General features: G+C 34.2%; 1 protein-coding gene across 2 annotated transcripts in view; it reads left to right on the top strand.

The window, feature by feature from the left end:
* The window catches only part of LOC140439464 (odorant receptor Or1-like), a 167,948-nt gene that overhangs the window by 78,439 nt on the left and 64,447 nt on the right, over positions 1-25,062 (top strand). For both annotated transcript variants that reach the window (XM_072529388.1, XM_072529387.1), the window contains exon 6: positions 20,588-20,692. In XM_072529388.1, coding sequence (XP_072385489.1) covers positions 20,588-20,692 — 105 coding nt within the window. The remainder of the gene's footprint in view (positions 1-20,587; positions 20,693-25,062) is intronic.

The following is a 25,062-nucleotide window of genomic DNA, read 5'->3' as shown; positions in this document are numbered from 1 at the left end:
ATAAACAATGAATTTTACTGCAGAGCATGTGTAAATTCTTTTTTTGCATTCAACTCCTTTTATACATATTTAAAAATAAAAATATATATTTTCATTAAAATATTGATACAAATCTTCATTTACTTTACTCCTATTACAGGTCAAATGTTTATATACAGCAAACGATGCACCATATACCTATATAACTAATTCTTTTTCTCTTTCTGCTCTCTCTTACCTATAGCATTACATATGTAATGATTGTGCAAATTGACTCCTATATAAATTTTTAACGGCGAACGCGTGTATAGAAGTATAACTTCTACCGGCAGTCCCACTGCACTGCCACATCCGTTTTTTGTCTACGTCTAGTGAAACATACAATCGAAGATTTTTCTTGTGATATACTAAAACCCATTTGTTTCACCCACTTATCTATATTACTAAAGCTAAGTTTTAGATTCAACATACAATCTTCATAGGATTTATGGCTGGTATATAAACATATATCGTCTGCATATTGAATTATTTTGCATTTTTCATCCATCAAACTTGTGTATTGTGATTTATCTCTTTAAATAAAAGTAAAGTGACCCTGAATGACGTGTCTTAAGAATAATTTATCGCCATTTTTAAAGAATCGGATGAACTTATTATCGTATAGAATTTGAGGAACAATATTATAGGATATTAGAACAGTACTTATATTAAAATCAAGTAGCCTCTATCCAAATTGAAGACAGTCCGACTGAAAAAATATCCATAAACGTGGAGTACGGCAGGGTTGTGTTTTGTCACCCACTCTTTTTAATCTGTACTCTGAAGAAATCTTTAGGGAGGCTTTGGATGACAGACAAGAGAGAGTAAGACTAGGTAGAGAAATAATCAACAATATTAGATACGCTGACGATACAGCCATTCTTGCAGAAAATTTACAAGATCTCCAAACATTACTAAATCTAGTCACTAAAGCAAGTTATCGGAGAGGCCTAAAAATCAACATTTCAAAGACAAAGTGGATGGCAGTTGGAAAGATCAATATAGATCAAGGTCTGATTTCTCTTAATGGAGAGGAGATCGAAAGGGTAAATCATTTCAAATACCTTGGCAGCTGGTTAAATGTAAATTGTGACTCTGATGAAGAGATAATAACCAGGATCGAAATATCACGTAAGGCTTTTATAACCAGTTTTATGCAACAGAAACCTGTCGATGAATATTCGGAAGAAGGTCCTGAAATGTTATGTGTGGTCCATCCTATTGTATGGTTGTGAGACATGGACGTTAAAAACCACAATGCTAAACAAGTTAGAAACATTCGAATTGTGATGCTTTAGACGAATCCTAAAGATGTCGTGGGTTTCGCACACTTCCAATGAAGATGAAACACGATAAAGAGAAGGAAGGAAAGAGATGGATTGATCCAAAGAAACTTTCATGGCTGCGTAATATTAGACAATGGTGTGGTTCCACAGTAGAAGAATTATTTCGCGCAGCAGCCGACAGAGAAAGGTTTCAGGAAATTCTAAACATGATGACGGCCAACGTGTGAATACGGACACGGCACCTAAAGAAGAAGAAGATTATAGAACACGCGCAGTAGCCGCAAATTTTTTGTCAGGTCGGATTACGGAAAAATTAGGCTTTTCTGATTTATTGAATTCATTAGTTCATGAAGATAATAACATTTCTCCCGTGAGAAAACTATTTTATTTAAAAAGTTATTCAGCAGTTTTCGAGTCTTCCTCGAAAATTCATTCGAGATACTTATCTCAAAGTGCTAATTGACACGCCGTGTATGTCAAAAGAATTTTTAACTCGTACATTCTTGGATCATATTCAAACATATTTAATTAGATTCTTGTCATTTTATTTAAAGATAAATTCACTAATAGTCTCCGCAAACGATGGACGGATAGTACTAACGAATCGCGTAATCCAACAGTGAAACAAATGATGTCGTTTTTAAATAGAAAAGCTCAACTCGAACACCAAATAAATCAATATGATGAAAAACGTGATTCGTGAAATCAACTAACTTATACTGCAACTGCTTCACAAAATAGTTGTAATTTTTGTGAGGGTGAGCATTATGTAAATTCCTGTCGTGAATTCATATTGTTATCGGCTGTTGAACGTTATGAAGTTGTGAAAAAAGGTGGATGGTGTATTAATTCCTTACGCAAAAATTATCTCGTCTTATAATGTACCGCTTCCAACTGTCGCACTTGTCATCAAAAACACAATATTTTGTTACATTTCGGTAAACCGAAAAAAGCTTCGAATAACAATAAAAATACAAACACGGATACACCTAGTGCTAGCGTAAATTTGCACGCTTATGTATCCACGGAAGTACTATTAGCTACCGCAGTGGTAGATATCGTAAACAGTCGCGGAAAAGCTAAAACTTGTCGAGTGTTTTTGGACGCTGGTTCTCAAGCACATTTGATTACCGAATCTGTGGCTTAATTTTTAAATCTAGATCAAAAGCCCGGTGAAAAGTCAGCCTAATGCTGTTCTCCAAAAAGCTCAACTGGGTTGGAGTGTTGCAAGTGAAATAAATAATTCATCTTGATTGCAAAATATTTCGTGTCATCTCTTATTAAATAGTCCAATGTCGGACCTCGATTTAAAGCGCTTCTGGGAAATGAAAGAAATTCCAAGCATCAAAGTTTTGTCACCGGAAGAAAAAGTATGCGAAGAGTATTCACTACTACAGAGTGTCACACTACTCGGGATGTTAATGGTAGATACATCGTATGGTTGCTATTTAATAACAAAAAATCGAAATTAGGTGATTCGTACAATAGCGCGTTAAAGCGTTTTTATGCGCTAGAAAATCGTTTTCGCAAAGATCCTCTTTTGCAACTGGACTATTCTGCTTTTTTGACTAAGTATGAGAAATTAACTTACATATACACGTCGTATACAAATGACGTAAAGGGCCAATAAATTGGATTTTATCTTCCTCATCACGCGGTATTAAAACAAGATAGTCTCACAACTAAAACTTGTATTGGCAGCCGAGTCAGAAAAAATGTATCGCCAAATTCTCGTACATTCCGATGACGCAGTTGATCAAAAAATTTTGTTTAGTAAAAATCCACAAGAGCCAATTGAAACGTACATTCTTAATACCGTCATTTACGGTACCGCACCAGCATCATATTTGTCAACTCTGGCTTTTAAGCAATTAGCTCAAGATGAGGGTTTTGCGCATCCTCTCGCAGCTATCGCATTAAACAGAGACTTTTACGTCGATGATCTTCTCACTGGTGCAAAGACTCGCGCAGAAGCATCCGCCTTGCGAGATCTTATCGCATTGTTAAAAAAAGGCGGTTTTCTTTTTCGAAAATTCAATGGAATTCTCGCGAAGATACTCTGTTTTATAGCTCGGGCATTTCAAGTATCAACACTGTAACGAAACGCTCTATTTTGTCACAAATCGCAAAATTGTTTGATCCGCTGGAATTGTTGGGCCCAGTTATCGTATACGCAAAAATAATTATGCAAATGTGCTGGAAATCAGGAGTAACCTGGGATAAATCACTTCCGCTCGAAATTCACGATTTATGGTTGTCTATGCTATCTACCTTCATTTCCGCTTTTTTTATTGTAATTTCTATTTTTTCCTCGTTCGTTGTTCACCACAGTTCTTCGTTTGTGATTGTGTTAAGGCAAAATATTTTTAATTGTATCCATCGGCATCTGTTCTGAAATAATTGCATTTTTTGAACAAGGTTTTTTATTGTATTTCCATTTTTCCGGCTTCGTATACCAAGATTAATTTCCAATTTATTTGAAAAACGTGCAGTTTTGTTTTTTTACTGATACTTGTAAAGGACCATACCTTTCGTAGTGTGTTCAGGGCGTTTTCTTCTAGGCGCCCATTCTCCTTGGTGTGTCCTTTTACATAGCACCTGTTGCATTTACCAGCCTACGTAGATAGAAGAACTACTACGCCGTTTTTATTTGTTTGTCCTCTAGGTTTACACGTCTGCTGATGTTTTTTTTTTGCTTAAGAGTATTTTTGTATTTTTTTTAACGATTATTTTTAATTCAACAGTGTATGCTATGTCTTTTAGTGTTGTCGGTTTATTTTGAAAATATGTTAATTTTAAGTTATCAAGCAGACGTCATCCGTACATTCTAGGTCCTCTAGTTTGTTTAATAATCCCCATTGTAGTCCTGTTTTTTTATTTTCAGTTTGCCTTACTATCCAATCTATTACTATTATGAACAACATAGGTGATAAAACGCATCCCAGTCTAACTCCTTTGTTGATATTTATTTGTTGAGATAGTTCACCTACGTTCTCAACTCTTATAATACTTTGGTCGTAAAATAACTTTATTATCATAACATATGTTTCGATATTCCGTAGTGTTTTAGTATATTCCATATCATGCTACAGTTACTTGAACCGAAGGCTTTTTCAAAGTTTATAAAATTAATTAAAATTTCTTAATTTTTTTGCTTTACCTCTTCCAAAATGATTTTTAGTGTTTATGTGATCTATACAAGAATTGTTCGACCAAAATCCTGCTTCGTTTATTATTAGTTTTTCATTTATAGAGTCTTTTATTCGTTCCAGGATGGTTCCTCGCTATTATTTTTACTGGCATAATTTAACAGGGTGATTGGTCTTCAATTTGCACATGAGGTTAAGTTACCCCTCTATGGTAATTTTATTATTATTCTTTCTTTTCATTTCATAGGTATATATTCTTTCATCCAATTTTTTTTTAGTAATAGGTAAAACATATTCAATGACAGCGTTAAGTGCACCTTTATTAATTCTGCTGGTATTCCATCTACTTTCGATGCTTTGTCGTTTTTTAAATAGTTTATTGCGTGCCTTATTTTTCCTTTGGTGAATTAATCTGTGAGCACTTGATTTGTTTCTGCTTCTCCTGCCAATATATTCAGTTCCATGTTCTCGTTGTACAACTCTGCGACAAATCTTGTCCATCTTTCTACCACTTCTTTTTGTCTTGTAACTATACCTTTTTGTTTTCCTTTTTGTTTTCCTTTTAGTTTTGTTTTTTGTTTGCTTTTATATTGTCATTTTCTTTGTGCGTTTTCTTTTTGTCATGTGTTTGGACTTTTTTTTCTGCTTTTTCTGCGATTTACTCTATGAGCAACCTTTATCCTCTTAAGCTTGCTTGTTTACTCCCCAATTTTTTTTTGTTTTTTCGTTTATTTCTTGTCATCATGTGAGATTTGTTGTCCTGATTAGTTTTGTCTTTATTGTTCTTCTCTTTTTAAGTTTTGTTTTAGTTTCCTAAGTTATCCACGATTTGTAAGTGTTTATGTATGCCTTCTTATATGTTTCTTATATGTCTTTAACATTTGATTTCTCTATTTGTGTTAAATCTCCAACATGTTTTCCTAGCTTAGCTTGGCACTCTGTTAATACCGATGGTTTTGGCTCATCGCCGGTTGTTTTAGCAATGCTTTGCTTGTTGTTGTAGTCTGTCTTGTTAATGTTTGCCTTTGTTGTTTTTTATTTTATTTTTGTTACCTTTGTTTGATTTTTTCGTTAAGCTCCTTTTTATTTCTTTGGACGGACGAGGACAAAAAGTACTCGGAGCAGCTTTTACAGCTCCACCTCTCGCAGAGCCAAGCTGGCCGGGTCGACGTGACTCTGAAAGGGTTTTTAGGAAACCAGCACTGTCGGTAATATTTACTTTCAGCGTCTGTTTGCGGATTACCCACCTACTGATGAAAAAAATTGTGATCTTCTGTCAGATGAAGCAAAATTTTCATTCTCACCAAATCGGAGAGTTTTTAGCCAAAACTATCGTTGGTGTAGTGATACGAACGCACATTTTACTATGAAAATCCGGGACCAGTATTCGTTAAAAACAAATATATTATGCGAAATTTATAAAGGTAAAATATTTGGACCTTTCTTTTTTCTAAAAACCTTGATTTCGGATCGTTGTTTATATACACTGTGTCCGTAAAGTATGGAACAAATTCTTTTTTAGCTATAGAGGGCATTTGAAGATGGGCAGTAATCCTGAAACAGGTCGATTTTTGATTTTAATTTACGGTATTTTAAAATACTACTCTAATATACAGGGTGAATTACTTTCGAGTAATGACGTCACCGTCATTTTTTTTAAATGGAACATCCCCATTTTGTCTCAATTTTCGGATTACTCTAGCTGAGCTGATTCCAAAAATGTATCACATGTTGATTCAAATTGGTACAGGGTGGACAAAAATACAATAGTTTTGTGTGTGCTCATAAAGTAACGCGGTTATTAAATTAATAATATCAAAAATACTTATTGTTTACCGGACAGAATATATGAAAGAAATCATTTCTTATCAGTTTAAAAGAAACATAGTAGGCTATGTTTTTGTATATATAAAGGGGTAGGGGTAGAATGCGAATACATGAAGTTGATTCCAGTTTACTCCAACTAGCCTCTTCTACTCAAATCCGACTCTCACCTTCACGCTGGTGTCCCCTGTTAACCGAGCAACCCAGCTGGAGATCTGGTATCCAACCCGGATGGAAAGTTGGGTCGGAAACTGACGAGAGTGGGTGAAATGGCCCTCCGAAAAGGGGGTTTGGCGTTGGGTTAACGTTGCCCAACCCGGTAAAACCCTATAGTTACGAAATCGAAAGTCAAAAATGCCGGACGGAAATCTCGACGACAACCTATGCAACGAAATAAGGACCTGAATAATGGAAATAATGATCTTAAAGTATTTACCTGGAACGTTCGCACACTTAACGAACCTGGAAACATCCGCAAACTGTGTGACATATTAGCACAATATAATGCTGATGTTACTGCAATACAAGAAGTACGATGGACAGGTCATGGCATTATCCAAAAAGCAAACTACAATATATACTATAGTTGCCATAGAACCAGACATGAATTTGGGACAGCCTTTATAGTCAATATTAAAGTCAAGCACTTGGTTATAGATTTTAAGCCGAAAAACCCGCGAATGAGCTGCTTAAGGATCAGGGGCAAGTTTTTTAATATTAGCCTTATTAATGTACATTCCCCAACAGAGGACAAGCAAGACGAAGAAAAAGACAATTTCTATGATGAATTAGAAAGAACATATGACAATTGTCCCAGAAATGACATTAAAATAATAATCGGTGATCTGAACGCAAAAATCGGAAGGGAAGAAATATATCTACCGCACATTGGTAAATATAGTCTCCATAATAATACTAATTCGAATGGACACCGAGCAGTCACCTTCGCAGCCTCAAAGAACATGATCGTAGGAAGCACATGTTTTCTACACAAAAAAATACATATGGGGACTTGGACCTCGCCTGATGGATTAACGAACAACCAAATTGATCATGTGATCATAGATGCTCGACACTTCTCCAACCTTATGGATGTCCGCACCTATCGAGGCGCCAATATTGATTCAGATCATTTCCTAGTTGGCACAAGAATTCGGGCTAGAATCTCAAATGCGAAGAAGGAGAGAAGTACCAAAACAAGGCGCCTTAATATTGAACTACTCAAAAACCCGCAAACGGTAGAAAGGTTTCAAAACTATATCGAAACTAAATACATAACTAAAGAGAATCTAACAATTAGTGAACAATGGGAAATGTGTAAAAATTACATCAAAGACGCAGCAAATAACTTTCTAGGGCCACAAAGACCACCACCACGCAATGAGTGGTTCGATGCCGAGTGCGAGGACATTACAAGAAGAAAGAACAATGCATATAAACTGATGCAGCAAAGAAGAACCCGAGAAAAAGAACAAAAATATAAAAATCTCAGAAGAGAAGAGAAGTACATCCATCGGAGAAAAAAGCGAACTTATGAAAATAGAATATTGGAAGAACTTGAGGCATTTAAAAAGGAAAATCAAACAAGAAAATTCTATAAAAATCTAAATAAAGCAAGAAAAGAATTTAAACCAAGGATCGGACTATGTAAGGATAAGGAGGGGCATATACTCAATACAAAAGAAGAAGTATTGAAAAGGTGGGTGGAACACTATAAAGAACTGCTTACTATCGAAGTAGAAGATCCAAATCAACCACCCCCAGGAGCAAACAACAATACACCATTGGAGCTTCCATCAATTCAGGAAGTACGGGATACAATAAAACACCTAAAAAATAATAAATCTCCAGGAAGTGATAGTATACCCGCGGAACTTATTAAATGTGGAGGTGCTACTCTGACTAATCATATATATAAAATCATACTGAGAGCCTGGAATGAGGAACAAATCCCACAAATCCCAAAAGAGTGGTGTATTGGGATCGTTTGCCCGCTACACAAAAAGGGCGATGAATTAGAATTAGAAACTATAGGGGAATAACCCTCCTTAATACAGCATACAAAATATTTTCGAGTATTTTATATGGTCGCCTGAGTGAATATTCAGAGGAGCTTTTTGGCGAATATCAAAGTGGTTTTAGGCCTGGTCGATCAACAACAGACCAGATCTTTGTGCTAAGGCAAATACTGGAAAAAACCAATGAATTTAATATCGACACATACCATCTTTTTGTAGATTTTAAATCGGCCTATGATAGTGTCCTAAGAAATAAATTGTATAAAGCCATTGATGAATTCCACATCCCTGATAAACTGATAAGATTGGTTAAGGCTACAATGTGTAAAGTTGTTTGCAAAGTCCAAATACAGGGCGAACAATCACAGGCATTTGAAACGCATGTTGGGCTGCGACAGGGAGATGCGCTGGCGTGTCTCCTTTTCAACATAGCTTTGGAAAAGGCGGTCAGGGATGCCCAAATAGACAGCAGAGGAAACATTTTTAATAAATCATCCCAAATTTTGGCATATGCAGATGATGTTGATCTAGTTGCCCGCACAACACGCAAGCTAGAAGAAATGTATACCACCTTGTCGCACGCCTCAAAAAATATGGGCCTGCAAGTAAATGAAAATAAAACTAAGATAATGGCATCAACACCCAACAATAGAGCCAGAAACATCGGCCACCAACTCACGGTTGATAATTCTACCTTTGAAGTGGTGGACAAATTCACATACTTAGGCTCCCTGATCACTAAGGAGAACGTCATGACGGAAGAAATCAAGCGAAGAATAATCCTAGGAAACAAATGCTATTTTGGACTGAGTAGACATATAAGAAGCAGAAACTTAAGCCAAAAAAACAAAAATAACCATATACAAAACCCTTATACAACCAGTGTTGACATATGGGTCAGAGGCATGGACCATTTCCAAGGCAGATGAAAATCTCCTGCTTATATTTGAACGAAGGATCCTGAGAAGAATATTTGGTGGCATCTGTGAAAATGGTGTTTGGAGAAGGAGGTACAACTACGAGATATATCACAGATATAAACATATATTTGGTGGTAAAAACGTAGTATCCTTTATAAAAATAGGAAGACTAAGATGGGCAGGACATCTGGCAAGATCACAGCAGAACAACCCTCCTAGAAGAATCCTTATGTCACAACCTGTGGGAAGTAGAAAAAGGGGTAGACCAAAACTCAGATGGAGGGATGGTGTAGATGAGGATGGTAGACAAATAGGCGCAGCAAACTGGCAACAGTTGGCAATGGATAGAACTGACTGGCGTAATAGACTTGGGAAGGTCGAGGCTCTTTTATACGGCTGTAGCACCAATGATAATGATGATGTTTTTGTTATATGTCATTATTGGTTTGGTAATTTATTGATGTTCAGTGACAGTTTAGTACTACAATATTTTTGGTATTTGTGAATGTTTTAATTATTGCTTAGATTTAATTTGAAGTAGAAATGGAGTTCAGTGAAGAGCAAAGAATTGAAATACTTATGATGATTGGATATGGAGACAGATCGCGAACTCAGATGGAAGTATGCAATTTGTTTAATGATAAATATCCAGAAAGACCTATAATGTCCACCGTAACAACGTTACAATTGGTGATTAATTACTATAAAAGTTAAAAGTCTATATTAGAAATTAAGAAATAATTGTTTTGATAACTGTAGATTTTTACATAAAATTTTAATTATAATTGTCTTATCAAATTTATAATTATCAAATGTATTGCATTAATCCGCAATCTTAAAGTTTCCACGTTATTGGAAAGAAAATGTTGAACGAAATAGTGTTTTTAATGTAAATAAACAATATTAAATATTTTAAAATTATTTTTAATTGTAAATAGTTTTTTCTTTTATAATAATTGAACCTTCCATTTGAAAAAGAGCATAACTTACATTTTTTTAAAATATTACTTTTTGTTGCCATTTTATTTCTTAAAGCGTTTCTCATGTGTTCTCTAAAAAGAGAAAATCATATTTATAGAACACTATAAATAAATGTTTTTCAATTTTTAAAGTTTATTAACAAATCTACAGCACAGGTTTAGCTTCAAAATATTTTTGTCAAGAGATTTACAGCTGTAGCTATTAAATAGTTTACATTCTCACATATATCTAGTAGCCTACCTTTTTAAAAGCACATTTTACGTCAAAGTGACGTTAATTACTTATTGCTGATCCAGAATAGGTTGACTAAAATTAAAAAATCAAAATAAAATATATCCATTTTACAAAATTGATCAAAATGAAAATTATAGAAAAAGGTTATTTAAAATAAAATGGTATATGTTCTTAATAACGATAATAAGGAAGTCTGGGTTAAAAATATCCACGTGAACCAATTTTAACACAATTAATATTTGGTGGATGTCCCATTATTATCAATACAACTTTTGCAATCTTCTGTTCATAGATAGCACCTCATGTTATCCTTATGTTAGATTCAACAAGCTCCTTCCATTCCTGCTCAATTGCTTGCCATAGTTTAATTCTATTAGGTGACCTACTATTTATTTTATTTAATTTCTTTGTTAACTCTGCCCACACATTTTCGATGAGGTTGAGGCCTGGACTCCGGGAAGGCTACGGAAGAATATTAACATGAGTTTCTTCCAATTATTTTCGTACAATTCTACTCGTATACATCGGGCAATTGTAATGCTGGCAGATGAAGTTTTTATTGGGTAATTATATTTATTTTTTTGTAGTATTATTTTAGTCTGTCTTTGAGCTGTGCTTATTTTCGTTGGCTTGACAGTTTTTTTGGGTTTGGCTTGTTTTTCGCTGCTTTTGCTGTCATTGGGCTTTTTGCTTGTCTTTTTTGCTTTCTTTTCCTTTGGTGGCTTTTTCAGTCGTACAGACTTTAATATTAATATCGCAAGATATCTAAAATGGTTTATATTATAAGATTTAAAGTATGCAAATTGTATACCTACACTGTATTCCCGCTAATCACCTCATTGTGGATGCCGTAATTTTTTTAATTAAAAAACTGCCATTTGTTTGCTGGAAATTGTTTCTTTTCTTTTAAATCTCTATACGTTTTTTTAAATTGTAAAACATGTTCAACATTATTTTGTATTATTGTTCGAATATTTCGTTAATTTTGGCAAATTCTTGCAGATTATGTTACAACCTGTTTAGGGCCGGATTGAATTATCAAAATTAATTTAATCAAAAGTTTTAAATACCTTTAAATATCGGTGGTGTTGTGATAAGCCCCTGGCAAATAGCTTGCGGTTTTCTGGCTGATTGAAGGTACCAACGACATATATTTAGAAACAGAATGTTAATTAAATTTACTTCCAGACATGGTGTCTGGGTATCTGTAAAATATTGTAATACTATCATATTTTGATTTTAATTAATAGAAGAGTTTATATTGTGGCGAGCAGGATTAAACAAAAATCAATATTTAATTTTACAAACAAATTAACATTTTTCTCTTTATCGGATCTCCTTAATATTGAAAGTGAATTAAAACTGTTCTATTTTTTTCCTATTTTATGGTAAACTTTTTCATTAAACAATATTTCTTATTCTTATTGTTTTAATCCCGAAGAAAAATACTAGATATCAGGTGTATAGAAAACCGACACATACTAACGGATATCTAAATTATAATTAAATCACAACATAAATGTGAAAAAGGGAATCATTGTCATAATTTGTTTTAGAAGAAAAACATTTGTTAACATATATTTTATTAAAAACTGATTTTCCTTTGTCGTTTATAAGAAATTTTTAAGAAAAGACCGAATGGAACAGAGTAACTTAATACGGGATCCTATAACAATAACAAGGAATAATTCGATAACAATAATAATACCATTCATAAAAGAATTATCCGAAAAACTTAAAACGATAAAAAATAAATTAAGCATTTCAACAACATTCAAAATAATAATTACGTTGAGATCTATTTTGTCTTAAACTAAACTTAACCGTTAACAAGAATGAACAAAGAATTTTATTTATAAAATACCTTTTGAGTGCCAACATTTTGATTTAGGTGAAACCAAGACTATTAAACGTTAGAATAAGTGAACATGAATCTTATATTAAATTTGATAGGGCTCACATATGTAAACGCCATTAAAATATTGGCAATATCAAGTCATTTATTTCAAAACGTATAATATTTGTCAGACTAAGAGCGACTAAGATGGGCAGGCCACGTGCACAGACTGCATAACGATAGACTTGTAAAACTGGTATGGGAAGAAATTCCCACGGGCAAAAGACCACTCGGACGTCCCAGAATGCGATGGAGAGATAACATCCAAGCAGATCTTCGGAAAATGAACATTCCATTTGACCCTAGGTTGATGGAAGACCAAATAAACTGGAAAAAAATTTTACAGTCAACCAAGACCCACCCAGGGTTGTAGCGCTACGTGATGATGATGATGAATATTTGTCAGAGTTGTCAACATGATTTTTTTTATATATAATTATGTTTATTTACAATATACATCATAACACAATATTAAGTAAATGTGTTACAGGTTTTGGGCCTGAAGGAGAGAGATGCAATGATGTCTCACCTTATTCTACTTTAGTTTAGTTTTAAAGTAGGTCTAGGAGCCAGGTTCTATCTAGTCCTCTTGAGGCCATTGTTGAATAATTTCCATACTAGCTCGTTTTCATGGTGAATTGTACTTTCATTTTGTGACTCCGTGGTTCGATGGATTTCTTATCTGCTGAAAGGAATCTTAAAGTCGTAGTGAAGTCTTTGATTACTTACGTATCATGGTGCATCCACTATCGATCTTAGCACTTTAGTCTAGAATCTTTGGATGATTTTTAGCAACGTTTGCTTTGCATAGTCCCATAGTTGTAGTCCTTAAAACCAGATAGGTTTAAGAATGGCTTTGTATAGAAGAATTTTGTTTTGGATGTTAAGTTTTAACGTACGTCCATGGAGCCAATACATTTGCCGGAATTTTATATCGAGCTGTCTTCTTTTAGTCTGGATCTGTTTCTTTCAAGTAAGATGGAGGACAAGGTATTTAGCGTCTTTTACTGTTACTATTTTTGCATTTTTCATTCTTACAAGTGGGCATATGTTTTGGCGGTTAGCTAGTATTGCTACGTCGTCAGCAAAAGAAGCGATTTTAGTATTATTAGTCTCTTTTATATCGGCTGTGATGGTCCTTGAATTTTACAGAGATATATCTATTTGATATGTAGGATTTAAGCAGGAACAAATAGTTACTGGATAGTGCTATTTTTACTTTGTAAAGTAGACCTCTGTGCCAGACTTTGTCAAACGCTTGTGAGATGTCTAGAAATATAGCGTTGTAGTATTTCTTTTTTTTTTTAAATATTTGATATTTTATTTATCATTCGATGAACTTGTTGTGGAGTAAAGTGATTTTCCCGAAAACCAAACTGATGTTTTGGTAGTAATGTTAGGAATCCATGATCTGCGTATATCCTTTGTAACAGCAATTTTTCAAAAATTTTGCTTACGGTTGAGAGTAGGCTGATGAGAGATGTTAAGATATTACTTTATTGGGTTTTTTTCCTGGCTTAAGGATCATATTGACTTCACCAAATTTCCATATTTTTGGAAAATATGATAAGCTTAGTATACGGTTAAATATAACTATTAGCAAAGTTGTAATGTCTTGTAAGAAAGTTATTTCAGTATTTGTGCCGAGATTAAATTATAACCTGTGACCTTTTGATAAATTGAGTTTGTTTAATTCTTTTTTGATTTCTATAGAAGTAAAGCTTTTAATTTCTAGGGACATTTGACATTCTGCGCTAACTAGTTCTTCCACTTTTTCATCAGGGTCTGCTGGCTCTGTTTGATATTCCGTCAATATAAATGAGTTGGATAAAATTAAATTAATTGAAAAAATTTTTTCCCAGCAACAAAACAAAAATTCTCTCCCCTCTCATTTGCCCAACCTCGGGCAGTTGAAAAGGTGGTCGGGAGCGTCCGATACCCCACAAGTAGTACAGTTTGTTGAGGCAGATTTGCCTATTTTATTTGTGAAGGTGCCAAAATTACCATATTCGACCAAAAGCTACGTCCAGTTTCCTAAACCTATACTCCCACCACGACTTTAGATCGGAAATAAGCTCTTTCATCCACCTTACTTGTCCGCTATTATTTACCCATTTACTCTGCCACTTTCTCATCGTCCCTTGTCTCTCTTCCTCATCCATATTTCCTTCCAGTCCTGGTACCTGGGTCACATCAGTCTCAAACAACAAGCTCTAAATTTGACGTCTACGATATCTAACCAGCTATTTCGTGGCATTCTTTTGAGATATCAACCTTTCGGTTTAGAACTTTTGCAATTTTCATTTTAGTAACAACAGTAGACTTCTTATATAGTATACTTTTTTCTTCATTTGTTTGAATACGCGATGTTATTTTCTTGCTGCTCTATTGCTGCCCTGTATACACTTTTTAGGACCTCTCTCTGTATTGAAATCAAAATTCTTAAAGAACACTACTCTTTTAAATTCTATTTTACTGCCATATACTGAAAGTTGCCAGTAGCAGCAATTTGAATAAATTCACCCTAAAATACTCAAGAACCATTCTACCGTGCTCTAATACTCCAGACCAACACTTTCTCCCCTATAGCACTCTGATGCACGATAGAGGCTATCTTATGAGCCAAGTGCTTGTCGTGTGGGATTCCTGAGTACAAGAATTTCAACACGATATCCGATTAATACAGGCTAGCGTGCACTTTTTTCCTGCTTTCTTTATTGACGTATTTTCGAACTGAAATTTCTGCTTGGGTTTCGAGTCTCAGCAGAGCCTATACCCAGTTCGGCGGCTCGGTGCTCGGGGATGTGTGCCGTAGTGTCCGGGGTTTTGAGATTTTGTAATTTTTTTTGGTGGCCAAAGCTATTTTTTTAAGACTGCCTAAAAAATTAAAAATTAAAAGTTGCCGGACTGTCCTCTCTTTATTACCATATATGTTATTTACCTAATTAATACTAGTAAGGTCCATTGTTTCTTATTTTTTTTAAGTAAATTAAGGAATTGCATTTATTCTTGCTTCCGTAGTATTACCAAGAAATACTTTTCTCATTAGTGAGATTGTGTATCATATTATATAACAATTTGAGCTATTTTTTTATATTTATGGAGACATTTCTAATGATCTTCTAGATATTCGTATTGAAAAGAGTACAAAATAGTGTAATGTTCGTGACAAACCTTTTAGACTTTGTTGCACTCTACTGTAAGTAAGATTTTTAAAAACCAAAGAAATCGTCAAATCCCTAGTGCTCAAAGCTCCTCTAATGAAAATGCATTTCATGAAGAGAAAAATCTGCTAACAAAGGTTTGGACTAAAAATAACTACCCACTGTCAGTTACAAACTAAAAGTTTCACAAAATCGAAGAAATAAAAAACAAAACACCACAAACAATTCAGAACCACGCACAGGAGGGGCTCAAAGATGACAACAATACCATATGTAAACAGCTTATCAGAAAAACTAAAGAGGATAGGAAATAAGTACAATATCACAACAACATTCTAAACATCCAGCATACTGAGGTCCATCCTGTCCAAAACCAAACCCAACAACAAACAAGAAAGATAGAACACTGAATCCGTAAAATACCCTGTGAATGCAACAATTTCTACGTGGGAGAAACTGCAAGACCACTTTACATTAGGATAAACGAGCATGAGACATACGTCAAAAACAGAGACTTCAAGAAATCCCAGATGTGCCTGCGATAGCGACCATAGACCACAATGGAAAGATGCATCAATAAACATGAAAGAAGCAGACATGATAAAGAGGGAAATCAAAGAAGCAACCGCATTCTACTTAACGAAGAAAAATGTGTAGCAAACCCCTCAGCAAAATGTAGCCGTCTTTGATGGCCAATACTAAAAGAAGAAGTCAACAACAAGAATATACTAACAATATCGAATATATCGAATAGAAATGAGTCAAATCGAATATAGGTCAGCAAGTCGGATCGGAATTGTAGGAATCGGTATTCTGTAACTCATCTCGACCTCTACTATCGGAATATTGTGTACAAATTGATTTCGGAAACAATAGAAGACCATATCCACTGCTGGAGCGGAGTTAATAAAGAATGTAGAGCAAAGGCAGGAGTAGGAATACTAATCAAAAATAAGTGGAAGAACAGGGTTAGAACATGGGAACCAATCAACGAGAGAATAATTAAAATGCATATAGACATATACGGTAAAGAGACAGTGATACTCGGAGTATATGCACCAACAGACGATTCTCCGAGAGTAGAAAAAGAACATTTCACGGAACAACTCCAGAATCAAATAGAGCTAATTAAAAAGAACGTGGAGATAATTATAACAGAAGACCTTAACGGCAGAACCGGAAGGAAAGAAAACGATAAAGTAGTGGGGAGATTTGGAGAGGATGAACAAAACGATAACGGAGAACGTCTGATTGAATTATGCGAATTAAACAACCTAAAAATCACCAACGGATTCTTCAGACATAAAAATATTCATAAATATACATGGACGCAAGAAACACGAAAGCTGAAATCGATAATAGACTACATAATAATCAAACAAGATACCACAATAAAGATCAAAGATGTGCGAGTCAAAAGAGGAGCAGAATGTGGAACGGACCATAGACTACTGACAGCAAAAATGGGCATTAATTGGAAACATAACAAGACCCCCTCCACAGAAGAACCGTTGAACACTATAAGAGAAAAACAATACAATATAGAACTACTCCAAGAACAATCAATAAGAGAACTATACCAACAACGTCTAGACCAAAAATTAATAGAATTTAGATACGGCAACATCGAAGAAATATACGAGCATATAAAGGCGAGTATAAAGCAAGCAGCATTCGAAGCCCTTGGGGAAAAAGAACATATAACAAACAAACAGCACTATAATGAAATAAATGAACCAACAAAAAGAATAATTGAAGAAAAAAAGCAACTATACAGAAAATGGCTGACTACAAACAACGATGAAGTTTATAAAGAATATAGAGAAAAAGATAGAGAAGTGAAAAAACAAATAACACAGCAAAAGAATGAAGAATGGGAAAGAATCTGCTTAAATATTGAAACATATATAGGAGGTACAAGAACTTCGGAGTCATGGAAAGTACTGAGAGGATTGAAACAAAACTCAAAAGAAAAAATTAAATTGGGAAATATACAGGACAAAGAATGGAAGGACTACTACAAGGAACTATTAACAGAACAAAGACCACAATTCATTGGAAAAGAAAACAGGCGAAGACGAAGCAGATTCCCACAACAAGAAATAGAAATAACAGATAGGGAAATGAGAACGGCCATAAAAGCAATCAAAAATAAGAAAGCACCGGGACCTGGAGGCATCTCACTTGAGCTTATAAAATACGGATCAAAAAAATTACACCGGATGATACAATGGATATTTCAGAAAGCCATAAATGGAGAACAGCTCCCAAAGGAATGGACGGCGGCATATATGACATCTATATTTAAGAAAGGAGATAGAAAACGATGCGAAAACTACAGAGAAATAAGCGTAATATCATCAATAGGAAGATTATATGGGAAGATACTGCGAGAAAAGATAGAGCAAGCGATAAAAGGCAAAATCGGGGAGGATCAGGCAGGCTTCACGGCAGGAAGATCATGCATAGACCACATATACACACTGGAACAACTGTTGGAAAAGAAAGCAAAACATAGAGATATACACTTTGCATTTGTGGATCTGAGAAAGGCGTATGACTCTGTACCAAGGTCAGAACTATGGGAGGCAATGTACAAATTAGAAATACAGACGGAACTCATAGAAGCTACAAAAGCTCTGTATAAAGAAAATAAAGTGTCCATTAAAATGGGAACAAGAATCATAAGAGACTTTACCACAACAAAAGGGCTCCTGCAGGGTTGTTCCACATCTCCAACCCTATTCAAAATATACTTAGAGAAAGCCTTGACTACATGGAAAAGAAAATGCGAAGGCATGGGAGTACCGGTACGGAACGAATACCTATATACGTTAAGTTTTGCAGACGATCAAGTAGTGATTGCACAAGACCAAGACGACCTCAGCTACATGATGAAGAAACTACAAGAAGAATATACCAAGGCTGGCCTAGATATTAACCTCGCGAAAACAGAGTACCTATCTACAAGTGAAGAAGACATAGAAGATCTATAGATTGATGACAACGTAACAATCAAAGGAAAGGATAAATTCAAATACCTGGGGTTTATAATCACGAAAAAGGCAACAACAGAGGAAGAAATTACACAAAGATTTGGACAAACAAGAACAGCAATCCGACAACTTAACTCAGTATGGTGGGATAGACACCTAAATATGAAGACAAAAACGCAGATTTATAAAACATTAGTGCGAAGTATTATGACATATGGGGCCGAAAATTGGATCATAAACAAGAAAAACAGCAGCAAGATAATAGCAACAGAGATGGAATGCCTGCGAAGATGCTGCAGAGTAACAAGAATGGATAGGAGAAGTAATGACGAAATAAAGCAAAGAACATCAATAGAAACAGACATACTAACATATATAGAACAAAAAAGACTAAAGTGGTATGGACATGTAAGAAGAGCTAGCGACAGCAGATGGATAAAGAGAATAACCGAATGGAGCCCCATAGGAAGGAGGAAAAGAGGACGACCCCGAAAATCCTGGAGGAACGAAGTAGACGACGCCATGAGTAAGAGAGGACTAAACGATGGAGAATGGAACAACAGAGAGAGATGGAAACGGTTGAGCGAGGGAAGGCAGTGAATACTGTAGAATCCCTAAATATATATATATATATATATATATATATATATATATATATATATATATATATATATATATATAAATTGATTTCGACTAGACAAGCTCTGTCGAGATCAAGTTTCGACATCGAAATTGGTCTTGACGCTTGCCTATTGGTATAATTATTTTTTTGACATTGACATTTATTTGTTGACTTCTTGATATTAATTAGCGGTTGATTCATTTTTGTAGCTGCTTCATTTTTTAGGCCGTGGTGTTATTTATGTAGATTTATTTAGATAAAGTTTACTAAATAATTTAACTGCTCAGCAGATGTCTTTCTCTTTGGTGTTCCGCTTGCCATTTTGTATTTTTGTAACGAACTTGCTTTTTTAACTTAACCAAAAGAAATCAAAACTACTTGGCGGTGACGGCAAGCTTGAAATATAATCTTCTTTTTTGATGAATTTTTCGAGCGCATAAGCCTTTCCAGTAACATAACGTCACAGAACAATGATTTCTTTTTTTAGTGCGGGGTTGCCACCAACTTCTGAGTGCGCCAAGTAGAAGTTGGCGTTTTCGATTTACACCGATTACGATGTGAGTTACAGAATGCTAATCCAAACACAAACACGACGCGATAGATATCCAACATTCAGATTTCGGGTAATTACGATTCGACTTGGTCATTTCTATTCGATTTGTTAAAAGTTATGGAATAGATCTGAATGTCTGAGTAATAGAAGGTCAAACACAACATATACAATCTAACACACAACATATATACAACACACAATATACACATAAATAAATCAATTGCTCAATTTGTATTACACAACCCACAACCATAACTATGATAATTTTTAAATAAACATGATACCATGTTCCATACCATGATACACACAAAAGCAGTCAGAATTTGATATTCCTAGGGTAATAGCATCACCATCAAAATGTGTTTTAGCCACTAGGGGCTATTGACCTACAAGATTTAGGTCAGACATGTTAACTTTGAAATAACATTATAAATAACAAAATTTTTGGTTGTACACATTTCTAAATAATTTGTAGAAAAAAATGTTTTTTTTGAGAACGATTTCTGGAGTGGAAATCAAAACGTCAAATACAGTTAATTAAAGATATGATTTTCATCACAATCACAACCAAGAATTGTGGCTTAATCCCATAAAAAACATAATTTTTAACATATTTTTTAATGCACCACAAATCGCTAACTTATCAAATTTAAATTTTGAAGTCACATCTAGGAAAAAGATTCATAATTTGAAAGTTTTGTATGCAGGTAGTCTTTTTCAGATGCACTATTATCATTTTGTTCTGATCATATAACGATTTTTTCTTTTTATTGTCATGGATAAATATTTTTTAAAAATTCTAGTTACTTCTCTTATAGTATCTTCTTGGTGATACACTTTTAATGATAAGAATAAGATAAACCGTTCTGTATTAAGGACGTATGATTTATTCTTTACTTTTTTAAATTTAATAATTATATTTTAGGAAAATGTTAGTAAAGTCCAGGTGATAACAATGACGTCTTACTTGGTTGGGCATTTGATACAGCTCTATCTTTATTGTGCAACCGGAAACGAACTTTTATACGTGGTATGTATGATTCTTTATAGAGTCCGTATACATAAGTATTTATGGAGTCTGTCCTATAAGTATGTAAAGTTTTATGCAAATTTTTGTCGTCGATATGAGAACATGAATACGTCAAATTAATTAGAATTTTAATTCTTATAATACATATATACATACATACATATATATATAGAAATGTTTCTTCAACGTCGATATTCCCAAAAAAAAATCTTTATTTCGAAAATAAGTTACAATTTTTGAGAAATTCTACAAACTACTACATTTAATGATTTAAAGTTGACTATTGAAACATAATAATTACAATAATAATAAAAATATTGATTTCTTCCTATTTATAACGTCGGATATCGGAATCTGCTGATTCTTAATAGTAAGGGAGCTTATGGCTACATTTCTCCTCCCTCCATTGGTTGGGACTTCGTCCTCGAAGTTTTGGTTACTTCGGCTATCAGCTCGTCTAGTATCTGGATCTGGGCAGGATGCAATTTTTCTCCAAATAGGATTTTGGAAATTCGTTTTCTTTTCCTAATTAGGAAGATTATTAGGAAAGCTAAAATAGTTAAAAATATTATAACAGAAGTGGTGCTCAGTCCTATGGATAATCGGGGTAGTACTTCTATGGTATCTATTGGTTGAATTTGGCCATGTGTCTCTGGGATTGTTAATTTTTCAATTTTCATCTCATGGTTTGGTATTAATTTTATTGGAACAATTTTTGGAATGGAAATATCTTGAGACGTCTTTTTATTAAATTGGATACCTTCAATCATTATTGGTACATCTGTCGTCAAGAGGCTGGTTGAATTAATTTCTATCTGCTGGATTCTCATTGGGTGAACTATTCCTAGCAATATGACTTTGCTGGTTTCTTGGAAAAAGTTCTCTGTGATTAACGTTTTTGTGCAATTATCTACATTGGGTATATTACATTTGGATTGTACATAGTTGGAACAAACTATGTTATCGCCTTGTCCTATACAAGTGTTGAACCATTTATTATTTGTATAGTAGCTTGCAGGTGGCAGAATCATAACATGATCTTTGTTTGGAATGGGATAGATTTTATAGGTAGTATAAGGAATTTCATGGAGTATAGGGATTTTAATTATTATGAGCATTGTATTTGAAGTTACACAAACTAAAGTTTTTGTTGACTCTATAAGTTCGTAAGGGTGTTCATTACTATTGGGAATTGAATTTCTGGGATAAATTTTGAGAAGGTTCTCTTTAAGGTCTATTATTTCCTTTAAAGTGAATAATTCTATATTAGAGATATTAAGTTCAGATAAAGTAATGGTTCTTATAAGTTTCATTAGAAATTCGTTTATATTTTGGAGATTTATTATCTCATTGTGTAGAATGATATAGCTGTCGAAATCAGCTGATAATTTGTTGAGTGCAGATATGAGAATTGAATTATCAGAATTTAGTTTTTCTAAAAGTTTATCGAATCTCGTGTTAAAAGAGTTTCCATAAGATATTTGGTTATTAAATTTTTTTATGATTTCGTTTTGTTTATTTTCTAAAGAGATTATGTGTGATTTTAACAAGTCTAAGTCAGAGTCGTCTGGATTTCCAGTCACGTATTTGATGGCTGTACCTAGAAAATTAAAAAGTCCGCGTTTCTGTTTTCGCGTAATCTTGTGTAGATCGTCTTTTGTTTGTTCTTGTATGTGGGTGTATTGGGAGTACAGTAGCGAGAGAGGTGCATTTTTGAAGTGATCTTTGAAATAGCTTGTCGGACTAGCGTCAATACTGTCGGATAATTTGTCTAGTGGAATGTGAAGAAAATGTCTGTGATAGTGGGAGATTTCTCTTGATTTGCCTATCTCTTCAGCATAGTAACCATTATTCGGAATCTCCTGAATATTGAGTGGATGGACCAGGGCGAGGATTGTCCTGTGAAAAATTTGGGTCTTGAGTAGGTTTATCTACATGTTTTCGTATTCGTTTTACATATTTAAGGTGAGTGCTTGTTAAATTTTGTTTATCTGTTTTACCGATTATTTTTGTTTTGTCTTGCGTTTCTGGATGAATAGTGGAGAAAGGGGCTTGTAATTTGGACTTATGTTTTTTCTTAGAAACATATAGGGATTTTGTAAGGTCTATTTCCGGAATATCTTCGGCATTTTCGTTTTGTCTATCTAAAAGTTGTTGTCTTTTTTGTTTTTGTTTATTATATAGTTCTGCAATAAAGGGTTGGAGTTCTTCTTTATGTCTTTGATTATATGTTTCGTATATCGGAAGATCAAAGTCGAAATGTATTTCTTCTGCATAGGGTCCGTACAGAATTGAGAACGGGGAATAATCTGTGGAACTGTGGATTGATTGGTTGTAAATAAGAATGGCGTGTGTTAGAATGTCATCTAACGAATCATTTGGATTTTGGGCTTGTAAGGTCCTAAGTTTTTCAATAAGAGTTGAATGAAAGCGCTCTACTGGAGAGTTTGAGGAAGAATTGTTTACTGTTGTAAAATGTATTTCGATTTTGTGGATATTTAGGAATTCTTTAATGACTGCGGAATTAAATTCGGTGCCGCTGTCGCATACAATCTTTTTTGGGTAATTGTGGTGCGAAAAGTAGTGTCTTAATTTATTTAGTATGGAAATGGAAGTTTTGTCGGTGAGCTTATAGCATTGACCGTATTTGGAAAAAGAATCTATTATTGTGAGATACAGGTTTTTATTGCAGTGGAATAGATCGATATGTAATATATCAAAAGGTTTTTGACCTAACAACGGTCCTAATTGAGGAAGTTTATAAGGACGTCGCTCGTATTTATTTTTTAGGCAAATTTCGCATTTATTGATAAAATTAGAAATAGTTGTCTGCATTGAGGGCCAATAAAATTTTTGTTTTAAATGTTTGTAGGTTTCAATTATTCCGTTGTGATTTTCTACGTGATATTTCTTTATGCATTCTATTTGTTGGTTTTCTTCTTCTATGTCCTGAAGTAGTATATTGCAAAATATTGCTTTGACTGTGGAATTTATTTTTTCTTTAAAATAGTTACAGATAAAGGGTCTAAATTCGTGAGGGATTGTTATTGCAAATTTTTGATTTGGTCTAAGGATATTTTGGAACGTATTTGCTATTTCTGTTTTCCAATTATTTGTCAAAGTGACAGTGTAACGGTGTTTGTTAAAAATTCTTTTGTATTTAATTTCAAAATTATTTGACTCTGGTTTAAAAATAATTTGGTTTGAGGATAAATTAATTGGTTCAGGTGAAATCTCTATTCCAGTGATAGGGTTCTCAACTGATGTATGTTGTGTGTTAGTACTGTTTTGTAAGTTGTCAAAATCGGCAAGGAAATCGTCTATGTCGAAATTGTCGGGTGGTTCAGCACATTCTGAATTCGGGGGTTCAGCACATTCTGAACTCGAGCTTAGGGCATTTATTTGGACTCGGCTAAGAGCATCAGCAACTTGATTCTCTTTGCCTTTTTTATATTTAACTTCAAAATCATATTCTTCTAGTTTAAGTCTCCATCGGGCTAATCTAGAAGTGGGGTCTTTAATTTTGTAGATCCATACGAGAGGATTGTGATCTGTTTCTACAGTGAATTTTTGGTTGTATAAATACATACGGAAGTGTTTACAAGAATCTAGTATGGCTAAAAGTTCTTTTTCAATAGTGGAGTAGTTTCGTTCTGCGGAATTTAGAGTTCGAGAATAGTAGGCAATAGGGTGATTATTTTGAGATAATACTGATCCTATAGCTATATTAGAGGCGTCTGTAGTCAGTACAAAAGGCTTTTCGAAGTCTGGATATTGTAAGACTGGAGAATTAGTTAACAATTGTTTGCATTTTGCAAAACATTCTAAATAATTTGGATTTGTGGGGTCGATAGTTGCTCCTTTTCGAGTACATCTCGAAAATGGGGACGTTATTTTTGCAAAGTTGGGTATGAATCTTCGGTAGTAACCGATTAAACCAAGAAATGATTTAATTTCTTTTACTGTTTTTGGTAGAGGATATTTTTGTATAGCTTCGATTTTTGCTGGGTTAGGTTTGATTCCTTCGGTTGTCACTACGTGACCTAAGAAAGAAACTTCTTTCGTGAGAAACTCAGATTTGTCTAACTGAATTTTTAAATTATTTTTCCTAAAAGTGTCAAAAATAGTCGCAATATGAACTAAGTGTTCTTGCAGTGACTTGGAAAAAATAATGACATCGTCCATGTAGACGAAGCAAAACTTATGAATAAAGGGCCTAAGAATATTGTCCATTAACCTTTCGAATGTTGCTGGGCTATTCTTTAAACCAAAGGGCATACGTAAAAATTCAAAGTGACCATGCGGAACTGAAAAGGCTGTTTTCCGAATAGAATCCGGATGAACTTCAATCTGATGGTAACCTTGAGCTA

The sequence above is a fragment of the Diabrotica undecimpunctata genome, chromosome 4 (genome assembly GCF_040954645.1).
Source record: "Diabrotica undecimpunctata isolate CICGRU chromosome 4, icDiaUnde3, whole genome shotgun sequence".
Taxonomy (NCBI): domain Eukaryota; kingdom Metazoa; phylum Arthropoda; class Insecta; order Coleoptera; family Chrysomelidae; genus Diabrotica; species Diabrotica undecimpunctata.
The sequence above is the reverse complement of the archived record's forward strand: the minus strand, read 5'-3'. Positions and strand labels throughout refer to the sequence as shown.